This window comes from Pristis pectinata, chromosome 1, assembly GCF_009764475.1.
Source record: "Pristis pectinata isolate sPriPec2 chromosome 1, sPriPec2.1.pri, whole genome shotgun sequence".
Lineage (NCBI taxonomy): Eukaryota > Metazoa > Chordata > Chondrichthyes > Rhinopristiformes > Pristidae > Pristis > Pristis pectinata.
Window position 1 is genome coordinate 3,891,371 of NC_067405.1, and position 18,324 is coordinate 3,909,694.

General features: G+C 51.7%; 1 protein-coding gene across 1 annotated transcript in view; it reads right to left on the bottom strand.

Moving 5' to 3' along the window:
* The window catches only part of LOC127575050 (obscurin-like protein 1), a 105,326-nt gene that overhangs the window by 40,629 nt on the left and 46,373 nt on the right, over positions 1–18,324 (bottom strand). Inside the window, 6 exon segments of the mRNA XM_052024681.1 lie at positions 1,293–1,568; positions 6,586–6,861; positions 9,838–10,107; positions 12,371–12,640; positions 14,665–14,934; positions 16,632–16,901. Coding sequence (XP_051880641.1) covers positions 1,293–1,568; positions 6,586–6,861; positions 9,838–10,107; positions 12,371–12,640; positions 14,665–14,934; positions 16,632–16,901 — 1,632 coding nt within the window.

The following is an 18,324-nucleotide window of genomic DNA, read 5'->3' on the forward strand; positions in this document are numbered from 1 at the left end:
TTTAAAAGACATTTAGACAGGTACATGGATAAGAAAGGTTTAGAGGGATATGGGCCAAACACTGGCAAGTGGGACTAGCTTGGATGGGGCATCTTGGTCAGCATGGACCAGTTGGGCTGAAGGGCCAGTTTCTGTACTGTGTAACTCTACGACTGAGTACAGTGGGCCAAAGGGTCTGTTCTCCACAAAACAAGGGAGATCTCCCTCCGTGAGATGACAGCTTTTCTTTTAAATTATGGATTTATCCGATCGGGGTGAACAAGGCCAACATTCATTGCCCGTAGGTGGGGGTGAGCTTCCCACCTGAACCAATACAAGTGGATCTGGTGAAGGTGCCCCCACAGTGCTGTTGGGGAGGGAGTTCCAGGACTTAGTCACAGAGTAACACCTTACAGGAAACAGGCCCTTTGGCCCAACTCATCCAGGCTGACCTAAGCTAGTCCTATTTGCCTGCGTTTGGCCCATATCCCTCTAAACCTTTCCTATCCATGTAAGATAAGATATCTTTATTATTCACATGTACATCGAAACACACAGTGAAATACATCTTTTGTGTAGCGTGTTCTGGGGGCAGCCCGCAAGTGTCGCCACGCTTCCGGCACCAACATAGCACGCCCACAACTTCCTAACCCGTACGTCTTTGGAAAACCCGAGCACCCGGAGGAAACCCACGCAGACACGGGGAGAACGTACAAACTCCTTACAGACAGCGGCCGGAATTGGACTCGGGTCGCTGGCGCTGTAATAGCGTTACGCTAACCGCTGCACTACCGTGCCTGCCCTGTACTTGTCCAAATGTCTGTTAAATTTTGTAATAGTTTCCACCTCCACCACTTCCTCTGGCAGCTCATTTCATTTACCCACCACCCTCTGCGTGAAATAGTTGCCCCTCAGGTCCCCTCTCACCTTAAAACTGTGCCCTCTCGTTTTAGACTCCCCAACCCTGGGAAAAAAACCTGTGACCAACCACCTTATCTATGCCACCTTATCTATTTTATAAGATCACCCCTCAGCCTCCTTCGCTCCAGGGAAAACAGTCCCAACCTATCCACCACTTTCTGTGTGAAAAAAGTTACCCCTCAGGTTTCCTTTAAATCTTTCCCCTCTGACCTTAAACCTGAGACCCAGTGATGACGGATCAAAGGCCTTTCAGGTGTTCTGATGAAGGGTCGTTAACCTGAAACGTTGACTATGTTTCTCTCTCCACAGATGCTGCCTGACCCACTGAGTGTTTCTAGCATCTGCTGTCACCGGCTGTGTCCAGTGATCGGCGTGTGGTTAAAGTGGGATACCTGCCACTGTCACTTTAAAGGTCAGCTTGTCAGTGCCAGCATCACAGACGTATTGTCCGGAGTCGCAGGGCTCTGAGTCGAAGATCATCAGCTCCCGGGTCAGGCCCCGTGACTCGATCTTGATCTTGTCACTGTTCAGCAGCTCGATGCCATTCCTGTACCAGCGGACCTTCACGTCCGGCCGAGACAGCTCGCATGTCATGGAGATGACCTCCGACTCCATGAAGCTCCGGTCCTCCGATATCTTGGTGCTTCCCACGATTGTCACCGGCGGATCTGCAAGGAAGCACGGAGCACTCAGAATCAGGTTTATTATAAGATGATAAGAGGCATTGATCGCGTGGATAGTCGGAGGCTTTTCCCCAGGGCTGAAATTGTTGCCACAAGAGGACACAGGTTTAAGGTGCTGGGGAGTAGGTACAGAGGAGATGTCAGGGGTAAGTTTTTTACTCAGAGACTGGTGAGTGTGTGGAATGGGCTGCTGGCAACGGTGGTGGAGGCGGATATGATAGGGTCTTTTAAGAGGCTTTTGGATAGGTACATGGAGTTTGGAAGAATAGAGGGCTATGGGTAAGCCTAGTAATTTCTAAGGTAGGGACATGTTCAGCACAACTTTGTGGGCCGAAGGGCCTGTATTGTGCTGTAGGTTTTCTATGTTCTATGTTCTATTATCAGTGACTTGTATGACATGAAATGTGTTGTTTTGCTGCAGCAGTACAGTGCAACACATAAAAATTACTATAAATTACAAAAATAAATAAATAGTGCAAAAGAGAGGAATAATGAGGTAGTGTTCATGGGTTCATGGGCCGTTCAGAAATCTGATGGCGGAGGGGAAGAAGCTGTTCCTGAATCATTGAGTGTGGGTCTTCAGGCTCCTGTACCTCCTCCCCGATGGTAGTAACGAGAAGAGGGCATGTCCCGGGTAGTGAGGGTCCTTAGTGATGGATGCCGCCTTCTTGAGGCACCGCCTCTTGAAGATGTCCTTAATGGTGGGGAGAGTTGTGCCTGTGATGGAGCTGGCTGAGTCTACAACCCTCTGCAGCCTCTTGCGATCCTGTGCATTGGAGCCTCCATACCAGGCGGTGATGTAACCAGTCAGAATGCTGTCCACTGTACATCTATAGAAATTTGCAAGATTCCTTGGTGACATAACAAATCTCTTCAAACTCCTAATGAAGTAGAGCCACTGGCGTGCCTTCTTTGTGATTGCATCAATATGTTGGGCCCAAGGTAGATCCTCCGAGATGTTGACACCCAGGAACTTGAAGTTGCTCCCCCTTTCCACCACTGACCCCTCAATGAGGACTGGTGTGTGTTCTCCCGGCTTCCCCTTCCTGAAGTCCACAATCAGTTCCTTGGTCTTGCTGACGATGAGTACGAGGCTGTTGTTGCGACACCACTCAACCAGCCGATCTATCTCACTCCTGTACGCCTCCTCATCGCCATCTGAGATTCTGCCAACAGTGATGTCATTCGTGAATTTACAGCTCTAATTTAGCACTTGGGATTCCTGGGAATGTGCCCTACCTGTAAATCCCAGGATGCTAGTCATTCAGGACCGCTGGGATTTTGTTGTATTTGTAACATCTTATCTTAACACAGAATGGCACAGCACAGGAACAGGCCCTTCAGCCCACGATGTCTGTGTCAACCATGATGTCAAATTATGCTCGCTAGGACACCAAGCTGAGTGGTGCTGCGACCTCTCGTTCAATGTCAGTTAAACTAAACAGCTGATTGTTGACTTCAGGAAGGGGAAGGAGGGCAAACATGTGCCAGTCTACATTGGGGGATCGGCAGTGGAGAAAGTCAGCAGCTTTAAATTCCTAGGCATTAACCTGTCGGATGACCTGTCCTGGGCCCAGCTTATAGGTGCAATCCAAGTCCATAGCTCCCTGAAAGTGGGACAGGTTGATAGGATAGCGATGAAGGCATATGGCACGTTTGCCTTTATTAGTCAAGACATTGAGTTCAAGAGTCAGGAAGTTATTTAACAGCTTTATAAAACTCTGATTAGGGTGCATCTGGAGTATTGCATTCAGTTCTGGTCACCCCACTACAGGAAGGATGTGCAGTCTTTGGAGAAGGCGCAGAAGAGGTTCACCAGGATGCTGCCTGGATTAGAGGGTACGAGCTGTAAGGAGAGGTTGCAAAACCTTGGGTTGTTTTCTCTGGAGCATCGGAGGCTGAGGGGAGACCTGATAGAGGTTTATAAGATTATGAGAGGCATAGATAGAGTAGACAGGGTTCCCAGGGCTGAAATGTCTAATACCAGAGGGCATGCATTTAAGGTGAGAGGGGGAAAGTTTAAGGGAGATGTGCGGGGCAAGTTTTTTTTAAACACAGAGACCGGTGGTTGCTTGGAATGTGCTGCCAGGGGTGGGGGTGGAGGCAGATACGATAGAGGTGTTTAAGAAGCTCTTGGATGGAAATGCAGAGAATGGAGGGATACGGGTGTGTAGGCAGAAGGGACGTTTAGTTGGATTTTAATTACTGGTTTAATTAGTTTGGCACAATAACGTGGGCTGAAGAGCCTGTTCCTGCGCTGTACTGTTCTGTGTTCTACAAGTAAGATGCACCAGCGACTTTACTTTCTTAGGAGGTTAAGGAGGTTCAGCTTGTCACCGAACACTCTGACAAACTTCTACAGATGTACTGTTGAAAGTATCCTGACTGGTTGCATCACGGTCTGGGACGGCAATTCGAATGCACAGGAACGAAAGAAGCTGTAGAGAGTGGTGTACTCTTCCCAATACATCACGGGCACATCCCTCCCCACCATCTACAGGAGGTGCTGCCTCAAGAAGGCAACATCCATCAATGATCCCCACTATCCGGGCCATGCCATCTTCTCGCAGCTCCCATCGGGCAGGAGGTACAGAAGCCTGAAGTCCCTCACCACCAGGTTCAAGAACAGCTATTTCCCTTCAACCATTCAGTTCCTGAACCAAGCTACACAACGCTAATCACTACCTCGGTATAGCAACACTATGACAACTTTGCACTACAACAGACTTGCTTTTTGTTCTAATTGTGTTTTTTCTTTTATAATTTAATTTATGTTTTTCTTGAGAATGCTGCTTATCTGATGCTCTGTGCCTGTGATGCTGCTGCAAGTAAGTTTTTCTTTGCACCCGTGCACACATGGACGTGCAGATGACAATAAACCCCACTTTGAATTAAACTAATCCCTTTTTATACGGACACAGAGGCCACTCGGTCAATCAGAATCCCACCAGCAACAGGGACAGGCACTGGTGAATGCCGACGGGGCTCACTGCACCTTACCTTCCACAAGGACTCGGAACACAATGCTGTCATCCTGAACATCACACAGGTACTCTCCCGAGTCTATCAGCTGTGCGCCCAGGATCCTCAGTGACCTCACCGCCCCCTCGCTCCTGGTGCGCACCCGCCCGTCTTCAGCCACCTTCTCCCCATCCTTGTACCACTTGGTGTGTCTGTCCACCCTGGACACCTCACACTCGAGCAGAATATCCTCGGACACCAGGTACTTGTGGTCCAACAGCCTGTGCGTCGGTCGGGTTATACGGACCGGCGGTTCTGCAGGCAGAAGCAAAGGGTTCAGTCCCAACTCAACGGCAACAGCTTGCATTTCTGTGGCGCCTTTAATGTAGCAAAGCATCCTGGGAGCTTCAGTAGCAGCTCCTTTAATATTATGGAGACACTATCACCTCCTGGCCTCTGTCACCATTAGTGTAGCGGTCAGTGTAACGCTATTACAGCGCCAGCGACCCGGGTTCAATTCCGGCCGCTGTCTGTAAGGAGTTTGTACGTTCTCCCCGTGTCTGCGTGGGTTTCCTCCAGGTGCTCTGGTTTCCTCCCACATTCCAAAGATGTACAGGTTAGGAAGTTGTGGGCGTGCTATGTTGGCGCCGGAAGCGTGGCGACACTTGCGGGCTGCCCCCCAGAACACTCTACGCAAAAGATGCATTTCACTGTGTGTTTCGATGTACATGTGACTAATAAAGATATCTTATCTCCCCTCCTCTATCTGCCTATCAACCACCCCCCACCCTCACCTGGATCCACCCATCACCTGCCAGCTCCTTCCCCACCTCTTCCCTTCACCTCTTTATACCGGCTATCCTCCCTCTACTCTTTCAGTCCTGATGAAGGGTCTCGACCCGAAACGTCAACTGCTCATTTCCCTCCACAGATGCTACCTGACCTTCTGAGTTCCTCCAGCATTGATGTTGTCTTTAATATCATGTTAAACAATGAGCCAGATAGGAAGGTGTGAGAACTGGTCACCAAAAGAACTTGCAAAGTCTAGAGAAGCAAGCCATTCAGGCTGACTGCTCAGTATTAGGGAATCAAGGGATATGGGTGCAGGAAAGTGGTCTGTGGTACAAACCCAGCGGCGATACTGAATGGTGGAGAAGACCCTCGGGGTCAAAGGACCTGAACCTGATTTTGTTTCTTCTGATAACATTTCTGCTCCACACAAACCTCCTCTCACACCTCTCCACCAACCCCCATTGCTGTCTCCTGTCCCTGGCTGTCAAAGTGTAGGGAGAGCGAGAGAGAACTTTCACCATTAACGCATGGCTTCTGAGTGCTATCAATTTAAGGACAAAGTTCTTCAAGCCATCTCAAACGCTCCCTAATTTCTGAGTGGTCATGAGGTTCCCATGAGTTGAAAGTATCCTGACTGGTTGCATCACGGTCTGGGATGGCAATTCAAATGCGCAGGAACGCAAGAAGCTGCAGAGAGAAGTGGACTCTGCCCAATACACCACGGGCACATCCCTCCCCACCATCTACAGGTGCTGCTGCCTCAAGAAGGCAACATCCATCAAAGATCCCCACCATCCGGGCCGTGCCATCTTCTCGCGGCTACCATCGGGCAGGAGGTACAGAAGCCTGAAGTCCCACACCACCAGGTTCAGCAACAGCGACTTCCCTTCAACTATTCAGTTCCTGAACCAAGCTACACAACACTAATCACTACCTCAGTATATCAACACTATGACAACTTTGCACTACAACAGACTTGCTTTTTGTTCTAATTGTGTTTTTTCTTTTATAATTTAATTTATGTTTTTCTTGAGAATGCTGCTTATCTGATGCTCTGTGCCTGTGATGCTGCTGCAAGTAAGTTTTTCTTTGCACCCGTGCACACATGGACGTGCAGATGACAATAAACCCCACTTTGAATTAAACTAATCCCTTTTTATACGGACACAGAGGCCACTCGGTCAATCAGAATCCCACCAGCGACAGGGACAGGCACTGGTGAATGCCGACGGGGCTCACTGCACCTTACCTTCCACAAGGACTCGGAACACAATGCTGTCATCCTGAACATCACACAGGTACTCTCCCGAGTCTATCAGCTGTGCGCCCAGGATCCTCAGTGACCTCACCGCCCCCTCGCTCCTGGTGCGCACCCGCCCGTCTTCAGCCACCTTCTCCCCATCCTTGTACCACTTGGTGTGTCTGTCCACCCTGGACACCTCACACTCGAGCAGAATATCCTCGGACACCAGGTACTTGTGGTCCAACAGCCTGTGCGTCGGTCGGGTTATACGGACCGGCGGTTCTGCAGGCAGAAGCAAAGGGTTCAGTCCCAACTCAACGGCAACAGCTTGCATTTCTGTGGCGCCTTTAATGTAGCAAAGCATCCTGGGAGCTTCAGTAGCAGCTCCTTTAATATTATGGAGACACTATCACCTCCTGGCCTCTGTCACCATTAGTGTAGCGGTCAGTGTAACGCTATTACAGCGCCAGCGACCCGGGTTCAATTCCGGCCGCTGTCTGTAAGGAGTTTGTAAATTCTCCCCGTGTCTGCGTGGGTTTCCTCCGGGTGCTCTGGTTTCCTCCCACATTCCAAAGATGTACAGGTTAGGAAGTTGTGGGCGTGCTATGTTGGCGCCGGAAGCGTGGCGACACTTGCGGGCTGCCCCCCAGAACACTCTACACAAAAGATGCATTTCACTGTGTGTTTCGATGTACATGTGACTAATAAAGATATCTTATCTCCCCTCCTCTATCTGCCTATCAACCCCCCCCCCCTCACCTGGATCCACCCATCACCTGCCAGCTCCTTCCCCACCTCTTCCCTTCACCTCTTTATACCGGCTATCCTCCCTCTACTCTTTCAGTCCTGATGAAGGGTCTCAACCCGAAACGTCAACTGCTCATTTCCCTCCACAGATGCTGCCTGACCTTCTGAGTTCCTCCAGCATTGATGTTGTCTTTAATACCATTTTTAATAATGAGTCAGATAGGAAGGTGTGAGAACTGGTCACCAAAAGAACTTGCAAAGTCTAGAGAAGCAAGCCATTCAGGCTGACTGCTCAGTATTAGGGAATCAAGGGATATGGGTGCAGAAAAGTGGTCTGTGGTACAAACCCAGCAGCGATACTGAATGGTGGAGAAGACCCTCAGAGTCAAAGGACCTGAACCTGATTTTGTTTCTTCTGATAACATTTCTGCTCCACACAAACCTCCTCTCACACCTCTCCACCAACCCCCATTGCTGTCTCCTGTCCCTGGCTGTCAAAGTGTAGGGAGAGCGAGAGAGAACTTTCACCGTTAAAGCAAGGCTTCTGAGTGCTATCAATTTAAGGACAAAGTTCTTCAAGCCATCTCAAACGCTCCCTAACTTCTGAGTGGTCATGAGGTTCCCATGAGTTGAAAGTATCCTGACTGTTTGCATCACGGTCTGGGACGGTAATTTGAATATGAAGGAACGTAAGAGGCTGCAGAGAGCAGTGGACTCTGCCCAATACATCACGGCACATCCCTCCCCACCATCGGGAATATCTACAGGAGACGCTGCCTCAAGAAGGCAACGTCCATCATCAAAGATCCCCACCATCCGGGCCGTGCCATCTTCTCACAGCTCCCATCGGGCAGGAGGTATAGAAGCCTGAAGTCCCACACCACCAGGTTCAGGAACAGCTACTTCAGAGACTTTTTCCCAGGGCAACAATGGCTAACACAAGGGGACGTAATTGGAGGAAGGTATAAGGGGGATATCAGGGGTAAGTTTTTTACACAGAGAGTGGTGGGTTGTGGAACGCACTGCCTGCAGAGGTTGTGGGGACAGGTACATTAGGGACATTTAAGAGATTCTTCGACAGACACATGAATGATAGAGAAATGGAGGGCTATGTGGGAGGGAACAGTTAGATAGATCTTAGAGCAGGATAAAATGTCAGCACAACATTGTGGGCCGAAGGGCCTGTACTGTGCTGTGGTGTTCTATGTTCTATGTGCTTCCCTTCAACCATTCAGTTCTTGAACCAACTGGCAAAACCCTACTCATTGCAGTTTAGCGGCTCTATGACCACTTTGATCACTTTGCACTAAAATGGGCTTCTTTTTTGCTCTAATTGTATTCTTTCTTGTAAATTTGTGCATAATTAATGTTTAATTTATGTTTGTGAATGATGTGTATCTGATGCTCTGTGCCTGTGATGCTGCTGCAGAGTAAGTTTTTCATTGCACCTGTGCACACATGGACTTGTGCAGATGACAATAAACTCGACTTTGACTTTGAGTAAGTGGGGGCATAACTTGTTCAAGCAAGTGTAAAGCATTGTTCCCTCTTGCTGTGACCAGGAGTCATGTGGCCAGTCCAGGGAGTGGGAACACCACAATCACAAGACCACAAGGGTAGGGGGCAGTCGGAGACATTGATGCCCAACGCAGAGGGATAGCCAGGCACGAAAAACCTGGTTGCCCGGGTAAGATCCAGAGAAGGACTGTGAGCAGGGATGGACATCACAGAGAGGGAGCCATGCCTTTACAATGTGTGTCACCTGGATCAGGAGAGATCCGGCCCTGGATTCATAGAACATAGAACAGTACAGCACAGGAACAGGCCCTTCGGCCCACGATGTCTGTGCCGACCATGTTGCCAAATTAAATTAAATCCCTTCTGCCCTACTCATGATCCGTATCCCTCCACTCCCTGCATATACACGTGCCCATCCGAAAGCCTCTTAAATGTCATTATCCACCGCCACCTCAGGCAGCACATTCCAGGCACCAACCGCTCTGTGTGTAAAACACCTGCCCCGCACATCTCCTTTAAACCTTCCCCTCTCACCTTAAACACATGTCCTCTAGTACATGACATTTACACTCTCAGAAAATAACTCTGTCTACTCTATATCTGCCTCTCATCATTTTATAAACCTCTATCAGGTCTCCCCTCAGTCTCTGCCGCTCCAGAGAAAACAACCCAAGTCTGTCCAACCTCTCCTTATAGCTCATGCCCTCAAATCCAGACAGCATCCTGGTGAACCTCTTCTGCACCCTCTCCAAAGCCTCCACATTCTTCCTGGAGCAGGGCGACTGGACCTGCACAAAGTACTCCAAGTGCAGCCCAACCAAAGTATCCTACCTAACCAATAGCTAAAATCCACAACCCCAGCCTGTACACAGGTGTGAGATGGTGTGGACAGTGCAGAGGGGAGGCAGGGTTCCTGTTGTTCAGGGTCACTCCCCCCCTCCGGAGGGGGCGGTGAAATGTCCATGGGGGAGTGCAGCTCAATCGGGCACTCACCGGAGACGCTGACCTTAAACTTGGCAACGTCGTCGGCTGCGTCACACACGTAGGTCCCTCGATCCTCCAGCGTGGCCGAGCGGACCCTCAGCCTCCTGCGCTCCCCCTCCACCTCCATCGTGCACCTCTCGCTCGCCTCCAGCTCCACCCCGTCCCGGGACCATCTCACCCCCGCCCCCGGACGGGACAGATCACACCACAGCACAACCTCGGCACCGGTCGGTACCGTCAGCACCGAAGGGGATTGGCTCACGATGCTCACCAGAGGGTCTGGAACCGAGGGGGGGGGGGAGGGGGGGAGAGAGAGATGTAGGGGAGGGAGAAGGGAGGAGAGGGAGAGGGGAGGGAGGGAGATGGGGAGTGGATGGGAGGGAGGGAGGGGGGATGGAGGGAGAAGGGGATGGTGGGGATGGGATGGAGAGGGGGAGGGAGGGGATGGGGGAGAGTGGGGGAGGGAGGGGACAGGGGAGGGAGGATTAGGGGAGGGAGGGGGAGGGGAAGGGAGGGAGGGGACAGGGGAGGGAGGATTAGGGGAGGGAGAATAGGGGAGGGAGAGAGAGGGAGAATAGGGGAGGGAGAGGGGAGGGGTGAGGACCAGGAGGAGAAGGATTAGAGACAAGCAGTGAGACGTAGATGGAAGACAAGCAAGAGAGACAGGAAACAAAAGAGTAAACTGAGGGAGAGCCGTACGGTGCGGAGGAGGTGCGGAGGGAGCGCTGCTATGTGGTGTACAGTGTGACAGGGAGTCTGAGCTATACAGCGCTGGAACAGGCCCTTCGGCCCAACTCATCCATGCCGACCAATTTGCCAACCTGAGCCAGTCCCGTTTGCCTACATTTGGCCCACTTCCCTCCAAACCTTTCCTATCCCCGTACCTGTCCAGGTGTCTTTTAAACATTGTAGTTGTACCTGCCTCAACCACTTCCTCTGGCAGCTCGTTCCACACACCCACTAACTTCTGTGTGGAAAAAGTTGCCCCTCAGGTCCCGTTTAAATCTTTCCCCTCTCACCTTTAAACCTGTGCCCTCTAGTTTTAGACTCCCCTCCCCTGGGGAAAAGTCTGTGACCATCCACCTTATCTATACTCTTCATGATGTTATAAACCTCTAAGGTCACCCCTCAGCTTCCCACACTCCAGGCTAGACAGCTTCAGCCAACCCAGTCTCTCCTTATAACTCGAGACCTCCAGTCCTGGGATCATCCTCGTGAATCTTTCCTGCACCCTTTCCAGCTTCATGACCTCCTTCCTATAGCTGAGCGACCAGAATTGCAAACCCCACACACACTCCCTCGCCTTCCTACCTATCTACCCCCCTCTCACCTGCTACCTTCCCCCACTCACCTGGACTCGCCATCACTTGAACTCACCAATCACCCGCCAGCTCATGCTCCTCCCCCTCCCCCAACCTTCTTATTCTGGCTTTTGCCCTCTTCCTCCCAGTCCTGATGCAGGGTCTCCACCCGAAACGTCGACTGTTCATTTCCCTCCATAGATGCTGCCTGACCTACTGCGTTCCTCCAGCATTCTGTGTGTTGCTCCAGAACTGCCCACTTGGTCCTCTTGGCGACCTCTTCAAAACATTCAGGAGACACTGTTCCCTGTGTGCAAAGCCATGTTGACTATTGAGAGTCCATTGGTAATGCAGGGCTCCCTCAGTACTCTCTCTGAGGGAGGGGTGGTACTGAGAGAGATCTACATGGAGTATTATGGTCTCGGGAACATCTTGTACAGCTGCACCGTGACGTCTCAACTCTTGTACTCAGTGCCCTGACTGATGAAGGAAAGCCTGCCAAATGCCCTCTTCACCACCCCATCTACCTGTGTGGTCACTTTCAAGGAACCATGCACTTGTACCTCCAGGTCTCTCTATTCTACAACACAGTCCAGGGACCCGGCCATTCACTGTGCAAGCCCTGCCCTGGTTTACCTGATAAGATGTAACACTTTGCACTTCTCCGCATTAAATTCCATCTGCCATGCCTTGGCCAACTTTGATCAGTTGACCTAGATCCTGTTTTAATCTTAGACAACCTTCTTCACCATTCACCACACCGCCAATTTTGATGTCATCCCCCAACTTACGGACCAGGCCAACTGCATTCCCATCCAAATCGTTAATATAGATGAGAAATAACAGGAGACCCAACACCGATCCCTGCAGCACACTTCTGGTCACAGGCCTCCGATCTTCAAAACAACCCCTCCACGACCACCCTTGGACTCCTTCCACCAAGCCAATTTTGCATCCAATTGGTGAGCTCACCTTGGATCCCCTGGGATCTAAATTTCTGGACCAGCCTACCACGTGGGACCTTGTCAAAAGCCTCACTAAAGTCCACGTAGATAATGTCTACTGCCCTGCCCTCATGTTCCATTTGGTCACCTCTTCGATAAGATTCATGAGACACAATTTCTCTCGAGGGGACACAGGGTTTGTGTCCCTGCACCATCCTGTTGTTCAGGGTCACTCCCCCCCCCCCGGAGGGGTCGGTGAAATGTCTGTGGGGGAGTGCAGCTCAACCGGGCACTCACCGGAGACGCTGACCTTAAACTCGGCAACATCGTCGGCTGCGTCGCACACGTATGTCCCTCCATCCTCCAGCGTGGCCGAGCGGACCCTCAGCCTCCTGCGCCTCCCCTCCACCTCCATCGTGCACCTCTCGTTCGGCTCCAGCTCCACCCCGTCCCGGGACCATCTCACCCCCGCCCCCGGACGGGACAGGTCGCACCACAGCTCAACCTCAGCGCTGGTCGGTACCGTCAGCACCGAGGGGGAGCAACTCACGATGCTCACCGGAGGGTCTGAGGGAGGGGGAGAGAGGGAGAGAGAGATGTAGGGGAGGGAGAGAGGGAGGGAGAATAGAGGAGGGAGATTATGGGAGGGAGAATAGGGCAAAAAAGGGAGGGGGAGAATGGGCAGGGAGTGAATAGGGGAGGGGGAGGGGAGGGAGGGTGGGGGGGTGAGGACAAGGAGAAGAGGGGAGAAAGATAAGAGAGAAGCAGTGAGACGCGGGTGGAAGACAAGCAGGAGAGACAGGAAACAACAGAGGGACAGGAAAGATGAAGGGTCTCAGTCCGACTGTTCATTTCCCTCCACAGATGCTGCCTGACCTGCTGTGTTCCTCCAGAATTCTGTGTGTTGCACCTGAACTGCACACCTGGTGACCTCTTCAAAAGATTCAGGAGACACAATTCTCAGAGTGCTCAGACCTTGTGCTGATCAGCTGGCAAAAGTATTTGCGGACATATTCAACCTCTCCCTGCTTCAATCTCAGGTTCCCTCCTGTTTTAAGAAGACCACTATCATCCCAGTACAGAAGAAAAGCAAGGTGACATGCCTCAATGACTACCGACCAGTGGCTCTGACATCCATCATCATGAAGTGCTTTGAGAGTTTGGTCACGGCACACACCAACTCCAGCCTACCAGACAACCTGGACCCATTGCAATTCGCCTATCGGTGAAACAAGTCTACAGCGGATGCCATCTCCCTGGCCCTTCACTCAGCTCTGGAGTATCTGGACAGTAAAGACACCTACGTTAGACTATTGTTTATTGACTACAGCTCTGCCTTCAATACAATAATACCAAGTAAGCTTGTCATCAAACTCTGAGACCGAGGACTCAACACCTCCCTCTGTAACTGGATCCTTGACTTTCTGACAAACAGACCGCAATCAGTGAGGATAGGCAGCAATACCTCCAGCATAATTATTCTCAACACTGATGCACCTCAAGGTTGCGTCCTCAGCCCTCTACTCTACTCCCTATACACTCATGACTGTGTGGCCAGATTCTGCTCTAACTCCATCTACAAGTTTGCAGATGACACCACCGTTGTAGGCCGTATCTCAAACAGCAATGAGTCGGAGTACAGGAAGGAGATAGAGAGCTTAGTGGAATGGTGTCAGGACAACAACCTCAATGTCAACAAAGGAGCTGGTCATTGACTTCAGGAAAGGGGCCGGTGTACATGCACCTGTCTACATCAATGGTGCTGAGGACGAGAGGGTTGAGAGCTTCAAGTTCCTGGGAGTGAACATCACCAACAGCCTGTCCTGGTCAAATCACATAGAAGCCATGGCCAAGAAAGCTCACCAGTGCCTCTACTTCCTCATGAGGCTAAAGAAATTTGGTTTGTCCCCTTTGACTCCCACCAACTTTTACAGATGCACTATAGAAAGCATCCTATCTGGATGTATCATGGCTTGGTATGGCAACTGCTCTGCCCAGGACCGCAAGAAACTGCAAGAGAGTTATGGACACAGCCCAGCGCATCACACACACCAACTTCTCCTCCCTGGACTCTTGTCTTTACCTCTAGTTTTTACCTGTACTACCTCAATGCACTCTGTACTAACTCAATGTAACTGCACTGTGTAATGAATTGACCTGTACGATCAGCTTGTAAGACAAGTTTTTCACTGTAACTCGGTACAAGTGACAATAATAAACCAATACCAATACCCTATGTACAAAGCCAAGTTGACTATTGAGAGTCTATTGATAATGCAGGGCTCCCTCAGTACTGAGGGATCTCCACTCTGTGGGGAAGGGTGGTACTGAGGGAGATCCACTCTGTGTTCCAGTGATTGACTCAGTGCCATCTGTGGGATCTTGCTGTGCACAGATTGCCTGTCCTGGTTTCACCAGGTACTGACAACACCAAGACAACAGCCCAGCCTGTACACGGGTGTGAGAGGGTGTGGACAGTGCGGAGGGGACGCAGTGTTTGTGTCCCTGCACCGTCCTATTGTTCAGGATCACTCCCTCCGGAGGGGGCAGTGAAATGTCCGTGGGGGAGTGCTGCTCAATCAGGCACTCACCGGAGACGCTGACCTTAAACTCGGCAACGTCGTCGGCTGCGTCGCACAAGTATGTCCCTCCATCCTCCAGCGTGGCCGAGCGGACCCTCAGCCTCCTGCGCACCCCCTCCACCTCCATCGTGCACCTCTCGCTCGCCTCCAGCTCCACCCCGTCCCGGGACCATCTCACCCCTGCCCCCGGACGGGACAGGTCACACCACAGCACAACCTCGGCACCGGTCGGTACCGTCAGCACCGAGGGGGAGCGACTCTCGATGCTCACCGGTGGGTCTGAGGGAGGGGCAGGGAGGAAGAGAGAGATGTAGGGGAGGGAGAGAGAGGGAGGGAGAGAATAGGGGAGGAAGAGAATAGAGGATGGAGAATATGGGAGGGAGAATAGGGGAAAAAGGGGAGGGGGAGAATGGGGAGGGAGAGGGGAGGGAGGGCGGAGGAGAGAGGTGAGGACAAGGAGGAGAAGGATAAGAGAGAAGCAGTGAGACGCGGGTGGAAGACAAGCAGGAGAGACGGGAAACGACAGAGGGACAGGAAAGATGAAGGGTCTCGGTCCGACTGTTCGTCTCTCTCCACAGATGCTGCCTGACCTGCTGAGTTCCTCCAACATTCTGCGTGTTGCACCAGAACTGCACACCTGGTCCTCTCGGTGACCTCTTCAAAAGGTTCAGGAGACACAATTCCCTGTGCACAAAGCCACGCTGACTGTTGAGAGTCTATTGATAATGCAGGGCTCCCTCAGCACTGAGGGAGCTCCACTCTGTGGGGGAGGGATGGTGGTATTGAGGGAGATCCACTCTGTGTTCCAGTGATTGCCTCTGAGCTGTCAGTGGGATCTTGCTGTGCACAGATTTCCTTTCCTAGCTCCACCAGGTACTAACAACACTAAGACGACAGCCCAGCCGGTACGCGGGTGTGGGAGGGTGTGGACGGTGAACAGGGGGCGCAGGGTTTGTGTACCTGCACTGTCCTGTTGTTCAGGGAGTGGAGGGATGGGTTAGTAAGTTTGCTGATGACACAAAGGTTGGGGGTGTTGTGGATAGTATAGAGGGCTGTCAGAGGTTACAGCGGGACATAGATAAGATGCAAAACTGGGCTGAGAAGTGGCAGGTGCAGTTCAACCCAGGTAAGTGTGAAGTGGTTCATTTCAGTGGTCAAATATGATGGCAGAATATGGAATTAATGGTAAGACCCTTGGCAGTGTGGAGGATCAGAGGGATCTTGGGGTCCGAGTCCATAGGACGCTCAAAGCGGCTGCGCAGGTTGACTCTGTGGTTAAGAAGGCGTATGGTGTATTGTCCTTCATCAATTGTGGAATTGAATTTAGGAGCCGAGAGGTATTGTTGGAGCTACATAGGTCCCTGGTCAGATCCCACTTGGAGTACTGTGCTCAGTTCTGGTCGCCTCACTACAGGAAAGATGTGGAAGCCATAGAAAGGGTGCAGAGGAGATTTACAAGGATGTTGCCTGGAATGCGGAGCACGCCTTATGAAAGCAGGTTGAGGGAACTCGGCCTTTTCTCCTTGGAGCGACGGAGGATGAGGGGGGACCTGATAGAGGTGTATAAGATAATGAGAGGCATTGATCGTGTGGATCGTCAGAGGCTTTTCCCCAGGGCTGAAATGGTGGCCACAAGAGGACACAGGTTTAAGGTGCTGGGGAGTAGGTATAGGGGAGATGTCAGGGGTAAGTTTTTTACTCAGAGAGTGGTGAGTGTGTGGAATGGGCTGCCGGCCACGGCGGTGGAGGCGGATACGATAGGATCTTTTAAGAGACTGTTGGATAGGTACATGGAGCTGAGAAAAATAGAGGGCTATGGGTAAGCCTATTAATTTCTAAGGTAGGGACATGCTCGGCACAGCTTTGTGGGCCGAAGGGCCTGAACTGTGCTGTAGGTTTTCTATGCTTCTATGTTACTCCCCCCAGAGGGGGCGGTGAAATGTCTGTGGGGGAGTGCAGGTCAATCGGGCACTCACCGGAGACGCTGACCTTAAACTCGGCAACGTCGTCGGCTGCATCACACATATAGGTCCCTCGATCCTCCAGCGTGGCCGAGTGGACCCTCAGCCTCCTGCGCTCCCCCTCCACCTCCATCGTGCACCTCTCGCTTGGCTCCAGCTCCACCCCGTCCCGGGACCATCTCACCCCCGCCCCCGGACGGGACAGGTCGCACCACAGCACAACCTCGGCACCGGTCAGTACCGTCAGCACCGAGGGGGAGCGGCTCTCGATGCTCACCGGAGGCTCTGGAACCGGGAGATGGTGGGAGGGGGACGGGGTGGAAGGGCAGGGGAGGAGAGAGGGAGCGTGGGAAGGAAGATAGGGAGGGAGGGGGGAGAGAACAAGGGAGGAAGAGAGTTAAGGTAGGAATGAGGGAGGGACAGGAAGAGTGGAGGGGACGGAGGGGAGGGGAGAGGAAGATAGTTGGGGAGGGAATGAGGGAGGGAGGTGTAGAGGAAGGAGAAACGGAGAGTGAAGAAGAGGGAGAGAGTGTTGGAGAGGGAGGGAGAGGTGGTGGAGTGAGAGAGGGCGGAGGGAACCACAAAAATGGAACAGGGGGCAGAGTACAAAGAGTAGGAAGCAGTCCCAGTGAGAGAGGGAGCGAAACAGACACAGGAGGAGGAGAGGCAAGGGGGAGAGGACAAAGATAGGGGAAGAAGGGAGGGATGTGGAGGAGGGAGGGCAGGGAGAGGGAGAGGAAGGTGTGGAGGGGATAGAGGGAGAGCAGGAGGGAGCGAGGCATCAGTGGGAAAGAGTGTGAGAAAGAAAGGGTGAGATTGAGAGAGGTGGGGGAAGAAAAAGATGGAGATAAGACGTGTGGAGGGACAGAGGGATCTTGGGGTCCACGTCCATATATCCCTCAAGGTTGCCGCGCAGGTCGATAGGGTTGTTAAGAAAGCGTATGGTGTGTTGGCCTCCATTAGTCAAGGGATTGAGTTCAAGAGCCGCGAGGTGATGTTGCAGCTCGATAGAACTCTGGTCAGACCGCACTTGGAGTATTGTGTTCAGTTCTGGTCGCCTCATTATAGGAAGGATGTGGAAGCTTTAGGGAGGTGCAGAGGAGATTTACCACGATGCTGCCTGGATTGGAGAGCATGTCTTATGAGGATAGCTTGAGTGAGCTCGGGCTTTTCTCTTTGGAGAAAAGGAGGATGAGAGGTGACTTGATAGAGGTGTACAAGATGATAAGAGGCATAGATCGAGTGGACAGTCAGAGACTTTTTCCCAGAGCGACAATGGCTAACACGAGGGGACATCATTTTAAGGTGATTGGAGGAAGGTATAAGGGGGATGTCAGGGGTAAGTTTTTTTACACAGAGAGTGGTGGGTGTGTGGAACGCACTGCCGGCAGAGGTTTTGGGGACAGATACATAACAGACATTTAAGAGACTCTTAGATAGACACATGAATGATAGAGAAATGGGGGGGCTATGTGGGAGGGAAGGGTTAGATAGATCTTGGAGCAGGATAAAATGTTGGCACAACATTGTGGGCCAAAGGGCCTGTACTGTGCTGTAGTGTTCTATATTCTATGTTCTATGTTCTCTCGTCTCTGTCAATAGAAGCTGCAGCAAGGATGTTGGCCCTCGGAAGGTGACATTTGGAGGACAGAATCCATACTGCCTTGTATTCCTGGAGTTTGGAAAAGGAGGCAGATGATCTGATTGA